At 47.0% G+C, this 20745-nt stretch overlaps 1 protein-coding gene across 2 annotated transcripts in view; it reads right to left on the minus strand.

Moving 5' to 3' along the window:
* LARS2 (leucyl-tRNA synthetase 2, mitochondrial) overlaps positions 1 to 20745 on the minus strand; it is a 147133-nt gene that overhangs the window by 16309 nt on the left and 110079 nt on the right. For both annotated transcript variants that reach the window (XM_070358886.1, XM_070358885.1), the window contains exons 15-19: positions 7203 to 7303; positions 5939 to 6121; positions 4468 to 4637; positions 2039 to 2116; positions 1035 to 1146 (exon numbers count right to left, since the gene is read on the minus strand). In XM_070358886.1, coding sequence (XP_070214987.1) covers positions 1035 to 1146; positions 2039 to 2116; positions 4468 to 4637; positions 5939 to 6121; positions 7203 to 7303 — 644 coding nt within the window. The remainder of the gene's footprint in view (positions 1 to 1034; positions 1147 to 2038; positions 2117 to 4467; positions 4638 to 5938; positions 6122 to 7202; positions 7304 to 20745) is intronic.

The following is a 20745-nucleotide window of genomic DNA, read 5'->3' on the forward strand; positions in this document are numbered from 1 at the left end:
AGGAGAAAACTTAGGCTTATTTGTTGGTCACAGACTCCTAGAAAATCCAAGACGATTCTACCCCTAAATGAAGGAAGAGTGATTGACAGGGAATCTGGTTATAAGTAAGTAAATAATTACTAAAAATCATATGCCAGATATTACCAGTCAAAAATCATAAGAGAAAAAAAAGATTTCAGTTAGAATAAAAAAAATAAAATGAACTATGGCAAGATGTTGGGAAAGACTGAAGGCAGGAGGAGAAGGGGATGACAGAGGATGAGATGATTGGATGGCATCACTGACTCAGTGGACATGAGTCTGAGCAAGCTCCGGGAGTTGGTGATGGACAGGGAGGCCTGGCGTGCTGCCATTCATGGGGTTGTAACTAGTTGGACCCGACTAAGCAACTGAACTAAACTGATGGCAAGATGAAATATTTGAAAATAATCTCCAGAAATGTGTGGGATCCATATGAAGAAAATTACAAAACTTGACTGGGGGGTGAGGGAAATCTTGAATAAAAGGAGAGACAGACCGTGTTCTGGGATGGAAGCTTAGATGTGGTAAAGATGTGAAGCTTTCCCAGGTTACTTCCAGGCTTAAGAAAATCTCAACTCAAGTATCTCAAGGAGATTTTGGGAGAACTTAACAAAATTATACCTGAGTTCTACTGAGAAGAATAAACAGGTGAGAAGAGCTAAAATAACTACAAAAAAGAAATGAATACTACTTCTCAGAAACTCCCAGGTAACAGCATAATGTAAACACAGCATCCCTAGGCTGCCTGCCTCCTGCAAGCGCCTTTAAAACATCCTCAGAAGTCAGAGGGGACCTCTGAACACAGGGTCTGGAGAACCGGGCCCAGCACAGCCATCAAGTCCTCCTGCATGGTCCATTCTCAGTTCGCTCGCATTTCCACAGAGAGGTCCCCAGGGATGATGCCACACTCTGGGCCCCACGGCTGAGGACACAAGTCCCGAATAAGGCTCAACACGCGGCTGAAGCACATGCTGGCCAGTAGTAACAGGTCAAATGAGGCCTCGGCCACCTACCTGCCCAGAGCTCTGAGGTTATGTGAGGGGCCATGGGGGCGGTCATCACCATCAGGGCACAGAGAGCATCCTCAAACTCGGGGCTGTGGAGAACAACTCTCTGCGAAGCTTGCTGGGGGAGAGAAGAGAACAGCAGGGTAACACACTGAGGCATGCAAGATGAGAAAGATGGGTGAGAGAGGCCATGAAGGTACCTGAAGTCCAGAGACAAGCAGGCGGGAAGAGACTCTTCACATCACTTTAGTTCTAGGCAAAGAACTCTCCCCGTTGAATCACAGTATTAAAAATAGCTGGAGCAGCAACAGCAGCTGTATTATTGTTCTATTTTATTTTTTTGGCTGTGCCGCTCAACTTGTAGGATCTTAGTTTCCTTATGAGTTTTGAACCTGATATGAGGCCCTCTGCAGGGGAAGCATGGGGCCCTAACCACTGGACCACCAGGAAAGCCCTGAGCAGATATATCACTGTTGACTGAGCATTTAACCACGTCCTTCAGCTGATGCTACCTGGTTTGGGTCTTCCCACCCTTTGAGCGCAGTACTGTTAGCCCACGTGACAGATGAAGCAGCTGAGGGCTATGACAGAGGGAGAGTCACCTGTGCCTGGACACACGGTCAAGCGAGAGATGGAGTCTAGATTAGAATGCAGGTCACCACTGTGCTAGGCTTCCTGTATGTGCAGGACCAGCGGGAAGTGCAGAGACGTGCTCAGAGGTTCTGCACTGTGAAACTCCCAGGGCTGGGGTCCTCTTGCCCCTCTCAAGGATCTCAGGGGTCCTCCTATTCTTTGCCAGTTCTTGCCAACACTCAGCGTCTTCCTGAGGTGAGGCTGATCAGTTAACCTAGTCACACCCATTCACCTGCTGCACACCAAACTTTGGAAATAAAATGTCCAGAAAGGCGTGGTCTCTGCCCTCTGGGAGCGGCAGGCCACCTCACCACGTGACTCACCACCACACCAACCCCCCTTGGCCAGGAGCAAATGGGCACAGACTGGCCACTTACCGAGAGGGCACTGCTGAGTCCCATCAGCTGAGAAATCGCAGAGTTCAGCGAGAAGTCCTCTGTGAAATGGGCAGTCACCTATGGGTGAAAATAGAATCGTTCACTTTGTTCAAAGTTCCGTTAGGCTTACACACACACACACACACACACACACACAAACTGAATTATCCAAAAAATGTGGAACTAAATGTATGCCATAAAAGATACTTATAACTGTTTTCACTATCTCAAGTAGTCACTATAATGTTTTATCAGCACAAAGAATTTTAAAGTCCAAGTCAATGTTGTTTCCGCCACTCAAGACTGCTCCTTTTCCTCTATAGCTGTGACAGTGTTGGTTCCCACAGCAGGTGCCTAAGAAAACACTGATCATTACCTGAAACGGAGGCGGGACCCACCTGATGACCAAACAGCAAACAGGAGACGGGATAAAGGATGTCACTTCCCACGGTGGCATGACCTTAACTCACATTGAAGATTACTGGTATATGGGGATAAGGTCAGTTTTACATTTTCTTTTTTTTTTTTACATATTCAAATATAGAGTCAACACAAGAACACAAATACTACTTGTCAGCTTTTTCCTATTGGCATGCTTTTCAATTTTGAGCCATGGGTTAAGGATACAGAAAACTAACACATCCTTGAGATGTCAAGAGTTTCCAGCCTGCTGAAATAACCCAATTCTATTATCTGACAGAAGAGAAGAATTTGCCAAATTCAAAGAGAAAATATGCGATATGCAAACAATCATTCAAGCAGCACTCAGATGACTAAAGTCAATTTCATGAGCTCTGTTTCTCTACAGCATGGGAGAGAGGATGGAAATAAAGCTGAAGAGGTGTCACTAAATGAGACCATGCTGGATCCGGGGCCACTGCAGTCTACACAAACAAGAGGAAAAGCTCAGCTCCTTCAATGTCCTCAGTTACCGGAGTCCAGAGAAGTGACCTTGGCTGACTTTCTAAATTTGAATCAGCACATCTTAAAAAAAAAAAAGAACACATTCAGCCTAAGGAGAATTTGGGGTATCTGGTACCCATTCAAAAGTGGCTTCAGACTTCCTAAGTGCTTTCTTTCAAAGACATATGGCATTTTTCCACAAAGTTCTTAAACAGGTGAATGTCATGGTGTTACAGCAGACTTCCAGATGAAAAATTTACAGGGATGTTATCAATGAAGAATCTTTAAAAATTATTTAGACAATAATATGCTATTCTCTACGAAGATAAGCCATTAATTTATTTGCAAAATTCATTCCACAGTAACTTCCACAAATACTGTGTAACAAAGTTCCTGAGTGGAAAAGTCTCCACTATGCTGGGTATCAGGGAACTCTGCTCAGTTCCTCATGGGCTGTGACTTGCACAGGGCATTTAACTGTTCTGTGCCTCAGTTCTGCCCACAGAAGCGACGATGAAGAGGCTAAAGATGAGGACAGTAAAGAACAGAGTCTTTTCAACCCCTTTCAACTCTAAAATTCTATTTCTGTTTTTATAATGTATACTGTGTGTCATTGGTATAACATTAAACTTGATTCTCATCTGCAAGTGTTAGTTGCTCAGTCACGTCCAACTCTTTGCAACTTCACAGACTGTAGCCGCAAGGCTTCTCTGTTCATGGGATTCTCCAGGCAAGAATACTGGAGTGGGTAGCCATTCCATTCTCCAGGGGATCTTCCTGACCCAGGGATCGAACCTGGGTCTCCTGCATTACAGACAGATTCTTTACTGTCTGAGTCACCAGGGAAGCCCTGCTGCTGTTGCTGCTAAGTCGCTTCAGTTGTGTCCGACTCTGTGTGACCCCATAGACTGCAGCCCACCAGGCTCCCCCGTCCCTGGGATTCTCCAGGCAAGAACACTGGAGTGGGTTGCCATTGCCTTCTCCATTGTGTGAAAGTGAAAAGTGAAAGTGAAGTCGCTCAGTCGTGTCTGACTCTTAGCGACCCCATGGACTGCAGCCTACCAGGCTCCTCTGTCCATGGGATTTTCCAGGCAAAAGTACTGGAGTGGGGTGCCATTGCCTTCTCCGAGGGAAGCCCTGCTGCTGCTGCTGCTAAGTCGCTTCAGTCGTGTCCGACTCTGTGCGACCCCATAGACGGAAGCCCACCAGGCCCCTCCGTCCCTGGGATTCTCCAGGCAAGAACACTGGAATGGGTAGGATGTGTTAAATATGGAAACATGGAAAGCGGGCAGCCTCCTGGAAAGCGGGCAGCCTCCTCAGATCACCACTAGGGGGAGCCATTTCTCAAGAGCGTCCCTTGCCCTTAGAGCTTGTGCACCGTTGCTCCGCCGTGGGGAAATAAATACCCAAAGCAGCAGGATGAAGACAGGAGGAAGACCCAGTGTGCCCCGCCCAGGGCAGGCAGGCCACACAGACCACGAGGGCTCAGTCACAGAATCAACCAGTGTCCCGGGAAGAGTTCTGACCTGAGAGATGACCGAGTTCTTGTACTCCCACAGCCTCCTGGCCTCGGTTTTGTCCTTGTCGCTCAACAGCTGAGGCCTGGGCGCCTTCCCAGACGTCCTGGCCTCGATAAATCGAGTCACCAAGGCCCACAGACGCTGCTGCCATCTCAGCACCCCGGGGAGCGCGTCGGCTGCGTGTGACGTTAGTGAACGACAGAGAGAGAGACAACGTGAGGATGTCTGGTCTGGTCACACCTAAGCGACAAAGCACCTGTGAAGGAGGAGATGCTTCACGGGATCTCCCCGAGGGCAGGCAGAAGGGTCCTCCCTGGCTGCCAGTGCCTGGGAACTCAGCCCAGGACTGACTCAGTCATTTCTTCTTAGGGCCCCAGATATTCTGAGCACAGGACGCAGGGGCTTACTCAAAGGGTTCCCAGCAACTGTCACCGGCCCAAAAGGAGCTTAGAAGTTTGGGCCAGGATGTGCAGGAGGGCATCGCCTCCTTGGTTAAGAAAGCCTGCTGTGCTGTGACGAAAACGTCCTCCGAACCAGCAGTGTGCATGGAGACAGGGCTGAGTTACACGGCGCAGGCTGACCTCTCACGTGGACAGGCAGCACACAGAGGCCGCACTGGTCCCCAGGCTGCGTTCAGAGCCACACTGCTACGCAGCCTGAGGTGTCTTAACACAGGCCGGGTCCTCGCCAGTTTCGTGTTTCACGTATTTCAGCATGTGCGCATGCTCAGTCGCGTGTGACTCTTTGTGACCCCGTGGACTGCAGCCCACCAGGCTCCTCTCTCCATGGGATTCTCCAGGCAAGAACACTGGCGTGGGTTGCCATTTCCTCCTCCAAAGGATCTTGCCAACCCAGTTTTAGATCTAAACAACTCTGGAAGAAGGAATCCCCACGCCCCCCACCCACGCTCCCCACCCGCACCCCCAAACACCCCGACCGTGGGGCTCTGGAGGCTGCTGTGGGTGACTGCAGAGGTCACAGGTGACGTCAGGGCCAGGCTCCAGGTGGGGTTCTCTGGCCTGGTAAAGGGCAATGACACCGTTCCAGGAAAAAACCTTTCAGGTTACACCAAGAGGGGACTGGCCTCTGCGGACTGCAGTGGGCCCAGGCGTACCACAAAAACCAGCCTGGCTCAAGGAAATGTTCCCAAAGTGGGATCCTCGTAGAAGCTTCCGGAGAACACCTAGTCTATGCTGAAGGCAGGCTCCCAGCCCCACCCTGGAGTGGGGTCAGCAGGGCTGCAGTGGGGACCGGGGGTCTGCAGCCACAGCGCGCGCTCTGGGTGCTCTGGGGCTCATTATGTCTGACTACGCTGGCCCAGGAATGGCACAGGATGTCGGGCAAACTGCTACCTGCTCCACAGGTAGGACCCCTGGGCCCTCCCCTACTGTCTCAGCAAAAACACGCCCTTCCCTGGACTCCCTGGGCGCGGAGGCGGGTCACGGAGGCGGCCGGCTGGGAGGAGAGGCTGACTTACTCTTCACATCCCACAAGATATCCTTCTCCGGAGGGGCGGCGAAGAGGACGTAGAGCCGGACGGTGTCTCTGCCGTACCGCTCCACCACGTCCTCGGGCTCCACGCCGTTGTGCTTGGATTTGCTCATCTTCTCCCAGCTCACCTCGAGCTTCTCCCCCGTGTTTGCGTGAACAGGGTCGGAACCTGCACACCAGAAGGACGCGTAGGTAGCGGGGGATGCCGAGCCGGTTTTCACAGCGTATCCAATCCGGAAACACTGAGGGAGCCGTTCAACGTGTCCACTTGAAGAATCCCACTAATTCACTTAGTGTGACGTGTTCTCTCCCTTTAGACATCGTGATCATGCTTTGGTTTTCAAGTAAATGAGGCCCACCTCCCGTCACAAATCTGCCTTTCATGAACTGGTAGTACACTTGCCAGCTTTTTCTCAGCCACAAAACAAGACAAAGCAATGCCCTCTTTTTAAAAAGTAAATCACGTATATACAAAAAGGACAGGAAAAAAGGATAAGGAGGACTCGCACACTGCTGTTTTCTTTATGGATTCGGGGCCTCCTCTGGCAGCTGGCAGCTGACCTGCCAGGGTCTCGGGGCAGCAGAGCATGTCTGAGGTCACTTCACCTGGAGGGAGGTCCCCGTCCGTGTGAAGTCACCAGAAGGTGAGCTCACCCCATAAGCGGGGTCCACGCGTGGGGTTAGCTCGCTGGGCTCACGTTACACGTGGGTCCTGCTGTGCAGCCCTGTTCCTTCTCTCCTCCCCGCTCCACACTCTCTGTCTGGATGGTGCTGACAGAGGCCGCCCTCCCTGGCCGTGTGGGGATGAGGTGGCCTTGCAGCCAAGCCCCAGCGGCTGGGACCAGGAAGGACACCTGACAAGGTTAAGTCTCCTTCTCTGCATTGGAACTGAGAGAGGGCACTGGAGCCAGGGCTGACGCTGTTGGGCACTGGAGTCAGGGGTCCCGAGGAGGTGAGGCAGGAGGTGGCCCTGCATCTGCCCAAGGGCACTCTGCATGCTGAAGCCAGGGATAGCGGGATCCAAGCCTGGCAGGGGCAGGAGAACAGAGCGGAGCAGGAAGCAGAACTAGAGGCTGGAGAGCGACAGAGGAGACAGCATTGGCTGCGGCTTCCTACATGCTGCCCCTCCCTGCAGCTGGGTTTGGGCGATGGCCCTATGTGCCTGGGTGAAACCCGCCTTTGTGTGGATTTCTGTTCCTCCTAGCTAAATATTCCTTGGCTCCAAGAGCAACCAGATGGGCCATTCTTACCTGTGAGATCTACTTCCTCTCGCCGTAGATACTGTCCAGACGGTAGGCGGAATGTCTGCCCCTTGATAAGGCCTTGGGCCAGCAGTTTATGAAAAGGCTCTCTGAGGAAAGAAAACAGGAGAAGAAAACTGGTGGGGCGGGGACTGGAAGCATCCAGAGAGAGCAGTACAAACCTTACCAGCTGATGAGTACAGATAACTGCTCTTTGTGAAAACAGGCTGACCGCTTGTCGACTCAACTTGCACAAATGGCTCCTTACACATAAATGCTAAGAAAACTAGGTCAAATCAGTGGAGAGTAACGACTTTCCAACGTGGTGAAGTGCCATGAACACCAGGCCTCACAGCTGGCAGTCCTGGATTGGAATCTCTGTGCTGCTTCTCAATGAGCCAAGGCAAGTCACTTCTTTACTCTGAGCCTCAGTCTGCTCATCTGTAAAATAGGGATCATAAAAACCTGCCCTCAAAGGGTTGTTGGGAGGATTAAATGAAACAACTGCATGAAACTGCTTGTAAATTTTAAAGGTATGTACAAAGGTCAGTTGAGCTTCCCTGGTGGTTCACCGGTAAAGAATCCGCCTGAAATGCAGGAGATCCAGGTTTGATCCCTGGGTCGGGGAGATCCCCTGGAAGAGGGCCTGGCAACCCACTCCAGTATTCTTGCCTGGAGAATCCCAGAGGAGCCTGGCAGGCTAGACCCCATAGGGTTGCAAAGAGTCAGACATGACTGAAGCGACTGAGCACACATGCGTGCACAAGCGTCAGTTATGCTGAGCCCGGAGTAACGAAAAGTTCAGGATGATATAAAGAGGTCTACGTTGGGGTTTTATTCATGAAGATAATCCATTCCTTAACTTCTATACAGTGCCTGCTTAAATTCTTTTTAATATTTTTAAATCATGCAAATTATACAGGACTATACCGCTTTTGTTCAAATTCAAACACCTCTCCCCCTGTCTTCCCAGGCCTACTGCCCTCTGATGAGGCAGTTACTACTAGTCCACACAGATCTACTTCCTTTTTCCTTTTGGTTGCACAGCATGGCGTGCGGGATCTTAGCTCCTCAACCAGGGACTGAACCCAGGCCCTGGCAGTGAAAGCACTGGGTCCAATCACTGGACCAGCAGGGAATTCCCCAGATTCATTTCATTTTCAGCATCTATTCAGTACTTTATATGGGTGGATTATAATTTATTTATAGTGCCTATTTTTTTTTTTTTTAAAGCAGTGTTAGTCACACCCTTACTGGCTGAAGAGTGAACTGAAGACGTTTTCTCTTAAGAGGACAAGCAGAGGTTTGACCCTCGAACTGAAATTATTTCAGATTTGAAACTGCTGTGCAGTTTTAAAGTATGTAAGAAAGAGCTACTCCACATTCAATTTGTGGAGACCTCTGCTGAGAGCACGTGTCCATATCTCGCTCTTATAAAGCACAGGGAGGAACATTTGAGCGAGGAGACAGATTGACATTCTCTGCCGACATCACCCCCAGCATCAACATGAGAACCCTCGGGGGCTTCAAGCTCACGTACATGGAGTGGCTTTTTAGAGGCTCAAAGACCCAATAGATGGCATCACCAACTCAATGGACATGGATTTGAGCAAACTCCAGGAGACAGTGAAGGACAAGGAAGCCTGGCGTGCTGCAGTCCATGGGGTCGCAAGGAGGTGGACACGACTTTACGGATCAAACAACAAACAACTCAAAGACCCAATAACCTCAAAGAGGCCAAGCAGAGCACAAACGCAGCTCTAGTGATGGAGGCACAGGGTGTTGGCTTTGTTAATTAACAGAATCTCATTTCACACTCGAGGCTAATACAGATGAACCCTGTACAGAGGAAGAAGGCCTCTGGACAGGGCCCTGCTTTGTACACCGTGCAGCCCGTCACAGCAGCTGTGTGGACAGATGCGGTTTAAAGGAAATTCTCCAGTGGACTCAGAGGGATGGAGTGGAACAACGGGGATGACTGAAAATGATATGAAGGTCAGCTAGAAAAATAGGACCCCTAGTCTCTGTGTTTTAAAATCCTGTTATGAGCATGTGTATGTATGTGTGTGTGCATATGTGAGTTTGGTGGGGTGTGTGTATGTGTGGGGGTATCTGCCAAGGTGTAAAACACCCGATATAATTAACATTAAATGGAAATTAGTCAAGTTACTCAGTGTCATAGGGCCTGTCCACCATGGGACCGTGTTAATTTGGAAGACGTACATGCAGAAAAATAGTCACCCCATTGTTCTGGCTCCAAAAGCTATCTTAATAAGCTCTTTGAGTCACAAAACTGCCTTCCTTCTACCTCGCAGACATTCCACCAGCAATGTCACCACTGGCAGAATGACGTCCTTCTGTACCACGTCCCAGGAAGACTCCCAGACAACATGAGTGATGTGAAAAATGATCTGTTACAGTGTACTTGGATCTCAGGCTGACTTTTACCCCAGAAGCACCTTTAAGGGGGAGCAATGGTGTCTGTGGTTCCCATTTCTCAGGAACACAGGCACAGAACCGTGAGGAACCTGGTGTCCTTGGGCCACACGCGCTGCATCCGGGGCAGGTTGGGGTTTGGATGCCCAAGACCCCAGATCTGCATTTTCCTCAGGAAGCTCAAGGGCCCCTGCCCAGAGACCGAGTGTGCAGCTCTCTCTGCCGCCAGCCCCGTCTGCCCTCTGGGCCTCTCCCTCCACAAGTGCCCCTGGTCCTCAGAGAGGTCCCAGGGACACCTGGCTGTCCCCAGAACCAGCCACGCTCCCTAGGACTCGGCAGGAATGCCCATCTCAGCCTGAGTTCCTGGGGTAACCCAGACCCGGCCTTCAGCACTGAGCGCAGGCACCCCCTTCTCTGGTGGGCATCCCTGTCCCCTGCAGGCAGCTCTGGACTCTCCTTTGGGTCCTGCCATGTCCAGCATGCTCGGCCATGAGGAGCACGCCCAGGCTGTGTACTGATGACAACATAAATACCCGTCTACCGCCGCCCTACCCCGTAGTGACAAGGACTGTCCTTTCATCTGTCTCAGCGCTTAGCACTGTTTCCATGGACGACAGGCCCTTTAAACATGTTCAAAACACGGACGATGGATGAAAAAATACAAATGAACAGACAGACGGACGGCGGGACGGAGGGAGGAAGACATGGATGTTTGGGGCTGCCAGCTCTTGAAGCCATCTGTGCCTTCCATCCAATCTGGGGTGGCACCTGGATTTTAACCTCATTACAAGAGAAGATATAACACAGTTTTAAAACAGAAGGAGAAAATCATATGGTTACTTTTACTGGGCAGACGAAGACAGTGGCTACACAGCAAGCTGAACGAGTGTCCTACGTGTGAGGGCGGCCTCCCCCACACCCGGTGGGGCCTTCCCTGGGCATCAGTGGGCTCGACGGGGCCGACTTTTGCACACCCCCGGGGTGCACATTTTTGACCACCAGCTCATCTTTTAGGAATCTTCCTCAAATAATTTTACATGCTGCTGCCTCACACAAAGAGACACTCTGCAACGTTCTTCCTGCTGGGCTCAGTGGCGGGAGGATGAACGTGCCGTTACCGACTTAGGCTCTAGTGTCCCTGTGCACTAGTTTTTGAGGTTTTTCCTTTCCTTTCTCACTCTTAGTACATGGCTTTGGTCACTCTTAATAGAAATAAGAAATATGTCCTTGGGATGGAAGAAGGGAGGGAATAATTTGGATCCCAAAGGTAAAGATTATCAGTAGGATGATCAAAATCAGTAGCTTTAAGCTTCCAAAAGGGGCAGGGGCAGAAATAAAGAGCTTGGGCTTCATTCTTGCAGGTTATTAAGTGGTGCAATGCTGCCCTCTTCTGGGGATGGATAGAATTGCAACCTTCTGGAATTTTTTTTTTTTTTTTTCAAACTAGGGGCAGTACTAAAGAAGGTTCAAATACCATACAGTCATGCTTATTTCACATACTAATAAGGTTATGCTCAAAATCCTTCAAGCTAGGCTTCAGCAGTTCATGAATGGAGAACTTCCAGATGCACAAACTGGGTTTAGAAAAGGCAGAGGAACCAGAGATCAAGTTGCCAACATTCACTGGATCAAAGGGAAAGCAAGGGAATTCCAGAAAAACATCTATTTCTGTTTCATTGATTATGCTAAAACCTTTGATTGTATGAACCATAACAAGCTGTGAGAAACTCTTTAAGATAGTAATATCAAGACCATCTTACCTGTCTCCTGAGAAACCTGTATGCTGGTCAAGAAGCAAGTTAGAACCCTGTATGGAACAACAGACTGGTTCAAGATTGAGAAAGGAGTACGGCAAGGCTGTTTATTGTTACCCTGTTTATTTAACTTATATGCAGAGCACATCATGCGAAATGCTGAGGTGGATGAGTTACAAGCTGGAATCAAGATTGCCAGGAGAAATGTAAACAACCTCAGATATGCAGACGATACCACTCTAATGGCAGAAAGCAAAGAGGAACTAAAGAGCCTCTTGATGAGGGTGAAAAGAGGAGAATGAAAAAACTGGCTTAAAACTCAATATTAAAAAAACTAAGATCATGGCATCCTGTCCCATCACTTCATGGCAAATAAAAGGGGAAAGGGTGGAAGCAGTGACAGATTTCCTCTTCTTGGGCTCTAAAATCACTGAGGATAGTGACTGCAGCCATGAAATTAGAAGACTGCTCCTTGGAAGGAAAGCTATGACAAACATAGACCATATATTAAAAAGCAAAGACATAATTTTGCTGACAAAGGTCAGCAGTTAAAGCTATAGTCTTTCCAGTAGTCATGTATGGATGTGAGAATTGGACCATAAAGAAGGCTGAGCACCAAAGAATTGAGGCTTTCGAACTGTGGTGCTACAGAACACTCTTGAGAGTCCCTTGGACTGCAAGGAGATCAGACCAGTCAATCCTAAAGGAAATAAACCCTGAATACTCACTGGAAGGACTGATGATGAAGCAGAAACTCCAATCACTTGGCAACCTGATCACTATGAAGAGCTGACTCACCAGAAGAGACCCTGGGAGAGACGCTGGGAAAGACTGAGGGCGGAAGGAGAAGAGGGCATCGGAGGGTGACGTGTTTGGATGGTATCACTGATTCAACAGACATGAACTTGGGCAAACTCCGGAAGCTGGTGAGGGACAGGGAGGACTGGCATGCTGCAATCTGTGGGGTCACAAAGAGTTGGACACAACTTGGCAACTGAGCAACAATAACAACTCTAGCTGCACTGCTCGGGCTTCTCATCGCGGTGGCTTCTCTTGTTGCTGAGCACAGGCCCTAGGGGGCGCGGGCTTCAGCAGCTGCAGCACGTGGGCTCAGTAACTGTGGCGCAAGGGGCTTAGTTGCTCCACAGGATGTGGGATCAGGGATCAAACCCATGTCTCCTGCACTGGCAGGTGGATTCTTTACCACTGAGCCACCAGGGAAGCAAGCCCCTTTATTTTTAATTGGAGGATAACTGTTTTACAATAATGTGTTGGTTTCTGCCATACAACGTTGAATCAGCCATAAGTTTACATATATCCCCTCCATCTTGAGTCTCCCTCCCACCCTTGAACCCCCCATCTCAACCCTCAACCTGTGGGATTCTGACCCTAACTCCAGGCTTTCTGCCTAAAGCTACACACTTCTCTGCCCTCATCTTTTATAACTCTCTCTCTTTTTTAAAAGTGAACTTCTAAATGAAGTAAAGTGCACATATCGAAAAGCTTGTAATTCCTACTGGTAAAACTTGAGGAATTTCCACAAGATAAACACACTGGTGTAACCAGTACCCAGGTCAACGATCAGAATGTGACCCACCTCCTGGAGGCCCCCTCCTCCCACTCCCAGGCACCGTCTCCCCACCCAGGCACCACCCGCCTGGCTGCTAATACCATGGATCAATTTTGCCTGTTTCGAAACCACTTCTACCCCTTTCAGAATGAGGGAATCTGGCGGGAGCACCCACACTGGAGGCCTTTCCCAGAAAGGCAGGCGTTCCCTCTCAGACAGCAGAGCACCCAAAACAAGGCCTGCCAGTTAAATAAGTCTTAATTTCCGAAAGTTAGCAACCACGCAACTTGATGGTTGAGCCTCATGCAGGTTGCCTTCCCCCAGGGTTGAAGCACTGCAGTGGTGGCCGGAAGGGCCATCTAGGGCAGGGATGGCAAGACTGCCCCGGTGCCCCTGCCCCCATCACGGACCCACGGCTGCATGTCCTGGTGGACTCGGGCTGAGCCTCAGGATTCTTGGGATCATGTGCTCAGAAAGCAGAGTGACACCTACCATTTGTTTATTCCGCAGCTATTTACTGAGTGCTTACAACATGTCCAGCGCTGAGCCAGGCATTTAGGGCAAGGCCAGCCCTGCCCTCACGGAGCCGGCCTGCCTGCTGTCACTGAGCCAGACGGAGGCCTGCCCACCCTCAGGGCTGCGGGGGGGAACAGAGAGTCCAGTCAGAGCTGAAGACCGACTCCTGCCACACCGAGTCCAAACTGCTCGCTCGGCCATGGAGGACTTCCGCCCCTCTTCCGCTTCCTTTCCTCTTTCTTACACGCGTTGCCCACAGGCGCTTCCGTGTCCTCACTCACTGTTCCCTGAAGTGCCCATTTGTCAGAACTCTACCCCTCCTTCCAGACTCCACTCAAACGCCAAATCCACTAGGAAGGCGTCTCAGGCCCTCCTGGGCAAAATTAGCTGCTGTTTCTTCGGTGTGTCCAGTGTGGTTCCTATAACTGCATTGGGCAGGTATTACATGTCACTGTGCGCTCATGTGAGTTCTTTGCTGCCTGCTTTCCCTGAGAGTGGGGAATAGGAGGATCCGTGAAGACCCCTCTGGCACCCAGTTCATCACAGATGCTCAGTTAAGGCAACTGGTTTGAGCTATGTCGAGTTTGTTTCCATGAACGAATAAACAAATCTGCAGGAGCAGAGAAGGGGACGGTGTGGAGGGGACAAGAGATGAGGGAAGAAAGGGGATGAAGGGTGGGCATGGGATGCTACTGCTTCCAAGTAGGGCCAGGCCCTTTTTGCAGAGAGAGGCATGCTCAAAGATTTCAGACTCTGTCCACCTGAAGCCCATGGGAACATCAGCAGGGAATGAGTGTGGAAGAGGGACAAATTCCACAGTGGGGCAGGGGCCGCCCAGTTCCTGGAATCCTGCTCAGTCCCCAGTGATTCCCCCTCCACTCTTCCAGGGCCTCGGGGCTCTGGGAAGCCGCTTCTCAGCCCTTTTACCCTTAGGTGTAGTTCAGCTCTGAATGAGGAGTCATGTTTGTATTTGAGCGACAACTCGGCACAGACCCCTCTTGCACTCAATCAAAAACCTTACAGGAAAATGGGTGGCCCAAGACATGCTCATAAATCACCAGCAAGGAGGAGGCGTGGAGTGTGATACAGAGAAGCAGGTGGCATGGGCATGGGGGCCAAGGGGACGTCAAGGGTCCTGCTGGAGAAGACGTCACACCACACTGCCAAGCTCATGATTCAGATCCACAACAGTGTAATTAGTGTATTTCCCATTTGTACGTTCATTCACCAAAAGGCACCTGCGAACAAAACTGTATAAGCAACCGAGATATTCACGTGTCATAACGGCTCTGCATAGCAGGGAGCTTTATGATAAGAAAGTGAAAAGTCTGCCACTCCAAGCCACCAACAAACCCCTTCGGATTCCGAAGCCATCAAAGATGGAGGCGTTGTGCAGGGCCTCGGCCTTGGGGAAGGCCTAGATGGGTTTCACGTTCATGAATACAAATTAGTGCTCTTTTCCTTGAGTCAGACTTCCTCTTACTCCTTCAATACCACCCTGAGGGTTGGATTACTTTCATATGCACTGAAGCACGGCTCTACGCAAGTAGAATGATGAAAAGTGATGGAGTTGTCAAGTGTTTCCTTGACAGTCTGGACTGTGCTAACTCAGAAATTACAACTAATTCCTGCTGGTCACGGAAAGGCACCTTTGTCCAAAGAAGGAGAGAAGGAAGGAAGGGAAGGTGGGTGTGAGGAAGGGAGGGAGGGAGAAAGGTGACTAATCATTAGGATTAACAAGGAATTTCAGAACACAGGCAGGCTATTTAAAGCATCCTTACAAAAATCACTGCATACAGGAATGTCTTAGTCAAGATGTGGCTAAAAGAATCTCAGGATTCATCAGAGCCAAAACCAGTGACTGCAGGTGACATTTTCTTACTTATGAAACCCTGGATAACCTGCTCCCCTCTCTCCTGCCTGGTCAGTCGGCTACTATGTAGATCTGGAAAGAAGAAAGCAGAAAGCTGCAGATCTCTGAAAACAGTCTCTAATTGGGACTTCTCAGACTAACTTCACCTTGCTCTTCGTCCCTGCCCTGAGTCCAGGGCCATCGTGTTCACATAATTGGCCTGTTTCTAAGCATGGAGACGTGGCTTGTCTGAAAATATCACTGTTTCCATTTCCTAGCAGATAGCCAGGGGCCTGGAAGGAAGTCTTATTAATACCATGAGACTCAGGTAAAGTCTTTCTTTTTTTCCTTACCTTTTCCTAATAGCTCCATTTCTGGTGTGATTAGAAAAAGCTCCCTGGACCACAGATGGAGGCCTGCTGAGCTCACAATGGTCAGTAGCTGGCTGTCAGCACGGGAAGCGGCAGCTTCTGACGCCACCCCACCCTTTGATGACTGCAAACTGCAGACAGAACGTCAATTCTGGGAATTTAGTCTCTCTGGGTTGTATGAGCAGCTGAGGCTGATGCTGACTCCCCTCCACCCCGCTACTCCCCCATGCTCACAAATCACATTGCATGCCCAGCACACTTCCCTGCTTCAGAATATAAACTGTAAATGACTTCACTTTATTTTCTGTTATAGAGTCACATAGTCATTGGGAAAAAAACATCTGGGGAAAAAAACCATTAAGAAATAATAAAATCATCAATAAGCTCACCATCCAGAGAGAACCAGTGTTAACATGCTCACATAATTTTTTTTCTAGTCTTTTCTCTTGCTTTGTGTGTGTACTGGTGTGTGTACATGTAAAGACAGAGAATCAAATTGTATCTACAAATTTCTGCCTTGGTTTTTTCACTTCTGATTACTTCAGATGTATTTCTCCTTGGTGTTCAACATCCTTTGTAATATATATAAAGAGTTGTATGGAGTCCTCCATAGAGATGGAGTATACTTTGCCCTTTCTCAGCATTCTGGGGCATTTAGGTTTGGGGTAATACTTGAAATCATACTTATATGGACATTCTTGTGTATTAGTTTGTGTTTTAGGATAGATTTCTAGAAGTGCAATTAGTTTGCCCAAAACTATTTTTTAAGGCACTATTTTATGACTATTTTTAAAGTACTCCCTCTATACTGCTAAAATGCTTTTCACGAAGATTGTTCCCAACTGTAGTGCATGAGAGACCCACTCTCGCTGGGATGCTGTATGGAAAACGCTTATTTTGTGTTCCTTTTGCTGCCAACAAGATAAACATTTTAGAGTATGTTTACTGATCACTTGCATTTCTTCTTTTGCAAATTTCCTGTTGACATAACTTCCAGCTTAATCATCAACCTGACGTTTCAGACACACAATAAAGGCACCAGTTGTACCATGGGCTGGCACTTCTAATCCAGAGGCCAGTTTCTTCTTATAAATGGTAAAGAGCCCTTCTGGAAATTCAAACCGCAGACCTAAATGTGCAAGTGATGAAAGAAAGGGCCCGGGCTCTTTTAGGAAATAGGAAGATTATTAGATCCACATAAACCTTTGCTTTTGTATTTGAAGACATTTAACCAGAATCAGAGAGTGAAAAGGGTACTCAGAGGTGACTGAATCCCCAATCTATGAGGCCAGGGAGAACCACAGGGGTTAGAACTCTCGTCTGCACCACTAATCACAGGACCAAGAGCAGGAAGCAGAGGTTTCAGGACTCCCAGTCCAGACCTACTACCTGAGACAGTGGCCAAGCGACTGACTGAGAAACAAAAAGCGGGACAACTGAAGTCCCAAGTCCCTCCTGATAAAACAAAAGGCATACAGAAATAGACAGGAAATTCCAATTTATACACATTTCGAAAAAGGAGCTAATAAATAAAGAGAAACACACACGTGATTGACAGGTCTCAAAATTTCGCCCTAGACCAGCTTGATAAAGTTGTTTGGGGGCTTTAAAATAAATGCTAATTGGAGAGCTCTGAATTACTCACCACAGAAAGTGGATGATTTTCATTTCATCTGAGGCCAACTGGTTTACAAAACACCTCCACTAAAGAGGTAATGCTCAGAAATAAAGAGTTTTCAGACGCTACTGTTGCCCTGATGTGATTGAACAGGAGCAGTGCTGACAAGTGTGCTGAGAAACAGAGATAAGATGACTTTCTGCACCTTCTTCAGAAAGGTCAGCCTTCTGAGGACTTAACTCTCCCTCTTTTGGGGGGAGTATGAAGGCATGGAATAGAATTGAACCATCTTGGGAAGAATTTTTAAAATATATATTGCATAGGTATATTTCTATTTATACCATACAGTTGGCCCTTAAAGTTGATGGTAAGGCAAATTCCAGGTGGACCTCAGGCTTTGCAAATTTTAGAAATGTATTTAATAGAAACAAGTCACATCCAAAACAGTGTTGTAAAATTATGTCGGAATGCTACAAATCTTTTTCTGCTTGACTATAGTCTGAAAACAACGCAAACAAGTCGGAAAAGTAGCCAGGTCCTGTCCTACATCTTAAATTAGTTAGCCATTAGGTAATTTATTGACTCATTCATTCCTTCTACAAATAATGGTTCCAAGGCTGAGAAATGCACCCTACTGTTAAGAAGCCAGAAATCATTTGTGGTCTTTGTTTCTAGACCTGCATGCGTGCATGCACGCTCAGTCATGTCTGACTCTTTGCGACCCCATGGACTGTAGCCCAGCAGGCTCCTATGTCTACGGGATTTCCCAGGCAAGAATACTGGAGGGGGTTGCCATTTCCTACTCCAGGGGATCTTCCCAAACCAGGGATCAAACACATATCTCTTGAATCTCCTGCACTGCCAGGCAGATTTTTTTTTTTCCACTGAGCCACCTGGGAAGCCCTAAACCTACATGAGAAGGAATTATTTCTCAGGTTGTACTTGATGTTTGAACTTAGCCTTTCTCTATCCAACTTTCCCTATCCCAAGGAGAACATTTCCTTTGAAGAACATACATTTTACTCTGTTTATATCAATGGGGTTAAACTCAACTGATTGAAACAAATATTTGCTGAGATAATGTCCATGAGACTGTGATAGTTAACAGGACACAGGTTCCATCCCCCAGGGTAGCTTATATCTAGTGAGGTAAAGAAGTTTCCACAAAGAAGAAATGCAAGGCAGAATGGCAAATGGTATAATCTAAGTTACAAACACTGTAACTACAGTCAGCCCTCTTTATCTGTGGGTTCCAAACCTGTGGATCAACAAACCATCAATTCAAAAAAAAAAAAAAAAATCCAGAAACTTCCAAAAAGCAAAACTTGAATTTGGTGTAGCCAGGCAATTTACATAGCATTTACACTGTATTAGGCATTATAAAATTATCTAGAGATGACTTAAAGCATTCAGGAGACTGTAAGTTACATACAAATAATACTACACCATTTTGTATGAGGGATTTCAGCATCTACTGATTTTGGTATCAGTGGGGGTCCTGGAACTAATCCCTAGTGGACACCAGGGATGACTGTAATTTATCAATACTTCCCTGAGGGTTAATGCTATTAATGTGTTTAGTGGCCTTCTGATGCAGATGGGTTAATTTTTACACATGAATGTCTCTGGGACTAATGAGAATTATTTTAAGCATTTAATTTATATCCTAAATTAGCTTTCTGTAGACTTAATCCATGTGTGCATGACCAGAATGTGGGAACAGATCTGAGGACGGGGTAAAAAGGGAGGGAGCTTTCGAGGCACTTCATTTTAATGAAATTGGATTTTAGAGGTTCTGAAAGTGACTTAAGGTGACTGCTAAAATAAATTACAATATATCCATATGACAGACAACTATGCGTAAATTATAAATGCTGATGTAGAGAGATCACCAAGATATATTATAAAATAAAAAAGCAAAGACATATATATAATACATGAAACATTTTAAAATGAGTATATCAATAGATACAAAATATTTTTCTGGAAGAAATCAAGAGAAACTGTTAACAGTTGAGAAGGGTAGAAGGTAGGCTGCAGGGAGGAAGATTTCAATGTTTACTTTCTATGCAGTTAAATTAAAAAATTTTAATTTTAGACATGTATTACTTTTTCATTATTTAATATTTTAATTGTTAACATCAATTAACTGGACAGAGAGATGACTAGATATATTTTCCCCTTTTATTCTCTTCAATTAAAAAACATTCTAAAAGGTTGTTGTATGAAAAAAACCAAGCACAGCAACAACTGAAAAAAAACCCTCAGGAATGGTGCTCCAGGCAGAGTGGCAGACAAAAGAACCTGAATTACTGTCCTGATGACAAACAAGTGAAAAAGCCAGATCGGACACAAAAAACACATTGTTTTAAGTGTGTTATTGAGTTGGCAAACTAAGAAATGAGGTTGAAATAAATCTATTTTTAGGTAAATAAGAACTAACAGTTGGTCCTTTACTTAAAAAAAAAAAAAAGAGACTCTAAAGTATTAATATTAATTTATGTTTCAGATAAAAGGGAAATGATTTCAGATGTTCAATTCAGAGATGCAAGAAGCAAGAGTGAGAAAAGATTAATAAGTATGTGGATCCAATGCAATTTCAGTTGAACGCCCAACAGATAACCTCTGTGGAATCTGACAAGCGGAATCTGAAATGTATATGGAAGAACAGAAGTCCAAATATATTAATAGTCAAGGTACTCCTAAAGAAAAAGGACAGAGTAGGAGGACTGCCCTTACTGGATATTGAGACTTGTAGAATTAAAATAAACAATGCCAGTAAATAACTATTAATGGCATGGAAAAAAGCAAATAGACCAATGGACCAAAGAAAAAAAAAGACCCTATAAATAGGTCCTTGTATATTCACAAAAACTTGATTTATGATGGAAAGGGCACTGCAGATCAGTGGGGGAAATAATAGACTATTCCATTAAAGATATTGAGACACTAAAAGCAGTTGCCATAAAGGAAAAGATTATTAAAATTTACTACATTAAATTAAGTTTCTGTTCATCAAAAGACACCATAAAAATAAGACAAGCCAAGAACTGGGAAGAAATATTGCAATACACATAGCATCCAGAATATTTATATAATTCCTACAACTGATAAAAGACAGCCCAGAAGAAATAAGGGCAAAACACACAAGCAGGGATTAACGGAAGCAGAAACACAGAGGCTCATAAACAGAATGAAAACATGCTAAACTTCATTAAGTCTTTAAATTCAAATTTAACTCACAAAGTCATCCACTATATAACCACAAGTCTGACAAAAGTCTTACAGTTGGATAATACAGTCAGCCCTCTGTGTTTTATGATCCGTGGTAGGTTGAATCCAAGCATGTGGAACCCCTGGATATCAAGGGCCGACCATGGCAACTGAGCATCTGCAGATGTGGTACCCTCAGCAGGTCCCAGAACCCGTCCTCCA

The sequence above is a fragment of the Bos mutus genome, chromosome 22 (assembly GCF_027580195.1).
Source record: "Bos mutus isolate GX-2022 chromosome 22, NWIPB_WYAK_1.1, whole genome shotgun sequence".
In the NCBI taxonomy this organism is placed as follows: Eukaryota; Metazoa; Chordata; class Mammalia; order Artiodactyla; family Bovidae; genus Bos; species Bos mutus.